General features: G+C 40.0%; 1 protein-coding gene across 1 annotated transcript; it reads right to left on the reverse strand.

The window, feature by feature from the left end:
• Positions 1–1106: 1106 nt before the first annotated feature.
• On the reverse strand, positions 1107–2655 carry LOC130738430 (putative bark agglutinin LECRPA3). The gene has a single exon (XM_057590405.1). The coding sequence runs from the start codon at positions 2631–2633 to the stop codon at positions 1107–1109; it is 1527 nt and encodes a 508-aa protein (XP_057446388.1). The 5' UTR covers positions 2634–2655.
• Positions 2656–4423: the final 1768 nt, after the last annotated feature.

Below are 4423 nucleotides of genomic sequence, written 5' to 3' on the forward strand. Positions count from 1 at the left end.
GTGAAAGTACTTGGTATTAGAGTCGCCCTCCTTGATCCACCTAGTCCTTGCCTTTTGGTATAGAAGTGATTCATGTAATTTAGCTACTTTCCAGAAATCAGCTTGGAGGCCTTGCCTTGTTAACAGCTCATCCTCGGAAAGGCCTACCTCTTCTGCCTTACTCTCAAGTTCCTCGATCTTACCTCCAATCTCCTTCCTCTGTCTATAAAGGTCCCCAAATACCTCTGTGTTCCACCATTTTAGTCTAGTTTTAATAGCCTTGAGTTTTTCTTTTACTATGAAGGCACCCCACCCATGAATATTCAACTCCAACCACTCCTTCTCCACAAATGGTTTAAACCGAGAGTCATGCATCCAGCAGTTAATTGTTCTAAATGGTTTGGGGCCCCAATTAAGGCTGGAAACTTTGATGACAATCGGACAGTGATCTGAAACGTCTCTACTTAATCCATGAAGATAACAATTGGGCCAAGGATCCATCCATTCCGGTGATACTAATGCTCTATCCAACCTGCTCATAGCATTACCGTTAGGTCGGATCCAGGTGAACTTTCTCCCTACGAGAGGAAGGTCCATAAACCCCATCACACTGATGAAGGAATTGAATTCCTCTGTGTCCCTACGGGAAGAAGCAGAAATAGAGGAAACTCCAGTTCTTTCATCTGGGGACCTCACAGAGTTAAAGTCCCCTAGCACACACCAGACAACATTAGCAAGATTGGACCTCAGTGAAATAAGCTCCTCCCATTGTTGCCTTTTCTCCTCAAGCGAGCCACACCCATAGAAATTAAATATACAGCAAGGTACCTCTGTTGCTCCCCATAAACCACGGAGGCCCAAAAAACCTCTGCCTTGGTACTTCTCCACCAGCTTAAATGTGTCAGTCTGCCATAAACACAGCAGTCCACCGCCCCTGTTAATAGCCGGAGTGAAAGCCCAAGCACAAGCGTCATCACCCCAAACTGAGTTGCAAAGCCTCCCATCGACAGATTCTAATTTTGTTTCCTGGAAGCAGGCAAACGTTACCTCCTCCCTGGTGATTATTTCTCTGATTACCCGCCATTTGACTCTGTTCCCCAACCCCCTCACATTATAACTTAAGATCCTCATGGGATACCCTTTACCGCCCTTCTTGAACTGACTTCCATCTCCTCCTCATCCCTGTATTCTAGCTCCAGAATTCTATCAATCATTCGTTCGTCATCCTCCCCTACATTAACCCCCAAGGCTTTACCAGAGTTCCAGAGATCTCTGGCCTCCGATTTTTTAGAACGTTCCCAGAACAGCTTATTGCAATTGAGAATCCCTGATTCTGACAGAGAGTCACATAAAGAAAGCATGAATTGTCTAACCTCTTTTCTATCCTCCCTCTCCGCCAATCTCCTTGAGCAGTCGACGGAAAGGTTTTGAATTGGGTCACTTTCAGAACTTGCTGTCATCGACACCTCCTTAAAATACTGTGACCGAGAGGCACCGCTAGCCTTAGAGGTGGCATCGATCCCATCGATCTCGTCTGAAGAGAAGTGGGTTCCTGATTGTGAAGACATCAGTGGAGAGTTTATCTTTTTCCCCCTTATCTCCGGCAAATCCTCTATTGAATTACCCTTGGAAGACTCACCTTTACTATTGGAAAACTTTGGTTCCACGTTCGGGATCACATTACCCTCAAATAATTGGGCCACCGGGGAAGAAGAGTCAAGCCCAAGTGGTTCCACCGACCTATAATCAGATTGGGCCGTGGAGGAACAGCCCAAAGGTAACACACAATTGTTAGTTGTGTCCTGGGGCCTTGATACACACCCCTTTTCAGCAACCCCCGACACGTGTATAGAGGGGGAATGAAGAACTGTGGCGTCGTTGGTTTCCAAGGTTGAAGTGAAAGACCATGAATAGATGTCATGTCTCTCACGATGCTTATCCCACGTGGTTGCGCTAAAACCAACACTAACCTTCTCTGGAAGCACAACTTTCAAATCAATTTCTTCAGCAACGGTGGAAATTTCACCGTTCTCGTGAGTCATAGCAACACTCAATGTCTTAGTTAGAGAGTCATAGATAATAGTTACCTTTTCCAATGATCCACTCACCCTGTTCCAGTTCACAGCATTCAGGGAAATTATAGAGTTGACGTCGATTCCAATATGTGATCTCATAGAACTTGGGTCCCATGTATTGGGGTGAGAATCAAATTCTACTGCAACAAATTGATTCAAGCCACTCTTACTATCACAGATTCCGAGATACCCTCCTTCTGAATTGGGGGGAATCTCAGTCCCCCATGGGGCAAGGAAGAAGACCACTCCATCAGCAGGTAAATTTTGGACGTCAGTGACAACAAAAGAGAATGAAGTGATAAAGCTTGCAACATTGCCAGTGGTATTATCCCAAAGGGGCACTGGTGTCGCATACAAGGCACGGCTTGTAGTCTTGCCAATGGATGGATCAGTGGGCATGGCCAAGCTCCCATCTGTCCAAATCTTGGCATCACCTTGGAGGATTAGATTTCCATCATCTATGAACTCGGTGTAGTTGAAGGAAACTGTTTGGGCTGAGTTCACGTTTATGGCTAGCATGAGAAACAAAGCTGCTAAAAGAAGTCTCTTAGTTGAAGGGTTTGAGTAGGGGGTGGCCATGGTTATGTGTTTTGTTAATGATAATGTGTGGTTGATGGATGATATTGGTATTCATGAGTACTCTTATTTATAGCCTGTAGTTGTTACAAAAGCACGTTGGCGAATTGCAATTTTTTTTTTAAAAAAGGTTACTTAATTTCTATCCAGCACACCAAGTTGCTAATCACCAAAAGAGCACGGCATGCATGGCTATATATTTAGATCAAATAATTTAAAATCAGTGTATTTGTTTATCGATATGACATGTATTGAATTTTTTTTTTTGGTCAAGACATGTATTGAATTTAACAAGATAAAATTCCACTTCATTGTTTATGCTTTTTTATCTATTTTTTTATAGAATTTTTTTTTTCAAAAGTACAAATTGTATTGATATAAACGTGAGGAGATAAGCACGATATACACCATCCTCAAATGAGATTAAAAAACATGAGGAATTTCAAGAAAAAACAACAGCCCTAAAGCCTCAAAAAACAACCCACTAAACACCGTCACACGGTCAACAAAGGCTAGTAAAGTCTGAGAAAGCCCACCCAACAACAACAAAGCCAACAAGAAAAGAACCATAAAAAAACAAACTCGACCCTCCCTATGCAAGAGCTACAGAAGCCTTCTCACCAAAATTTGAGCCGCAATCTCACCTTAATTTAACAATGTCATCTAAACAATCGTACGTCAAGCCAAGTCGCTTCCCTAACAGAATGACACTTCTCGCGCGAGTAATATTGTCGTATGGTTTTGACTTTTGACAACTCCTCCGATAGGACCATCACCTCCTTGCTTGTTGCCACCACCTCGCCGCTGATAACCGGCCTGGACCGCGCGTCCAGATGATGAAGCGAAAATGTGATGAGCCATTAAAAACACATATAGCCTTCAGGTAATCAACGAACCAAATACACAATACCCACTTCAGCAAATTGTCCCTTTGATACAGAACTCACACATACCTTCAGGTCCAACAATACCAACTTAGTCACATAGTTAGTTTGCAAACCTTTAAACCTCACAAAACCCTGATTGAACACCAACATCCTTCAAATAACTAATTGGCTGCACCTCTGTGCACGCCACATCTACAATACGATCGATAAAATTTATTTAATAAGCAGTTACTTCCTCCATTTCTATATATGTCACTATTTTAATTTTTTTCTAATTATTTATCATTTTTATAATTTAAAGAGAGTATTAATCATGTTTTACCAATTTTACCATTAATTTAATGGTGGTATGAACATTGAAATATTATAATTAATAAATGATATTCCTTAATACATATGTGTCACAATCTTAAAGTAACAACTATTAAATTAAAGAACGAAGAGTATTAATTAACAACATTTCTCTCAGCTGACATAAGAATAAATTGCTACACCAAAACTATATAGCACGCCTACATAACTTAATTTCCCTTTCTGGTGTAGTGCATGAAACCATAATTTCATAAATTATCGATGTCCTAATTATAAAATCATACAAATTCATTATATGCTTGAATTCCTCTAAAACTATGAGATCTATAAACTGTAATATGGATAAATCTTAACTATGACATCTAACCGTAAATAATTGGAATTAAAATCTAAGGTCGTATGGCTATTTTAAAAATAAATTTAAGTGTTGAGAAAGATAATAAAAATACATATTAAAAAATGTAATTAATATTATTAATTTTTATAAAATATTTCTTCTTTAATTTTTATTTTAGTTTAATGAATATGTATTGTTAGTGTAAATTCTTTTTACACTGACATCCAATCACTTTGTGCCACTTAAGACTAACGATT

This window comes from Lotus japonicus, chromosome 2 (assembly GCF_012489685.1).
Source record: "Lotus japonicus ecotype B-129 chromosome 2, LjGifu_v1.2".
Classification (NCBI taxonomy): Eukaryota; Viridiplantae; Streptophyta; class Magnoliopsida; order Fabales; family Fabaceae; genus Lotus; species Lotus japonicus.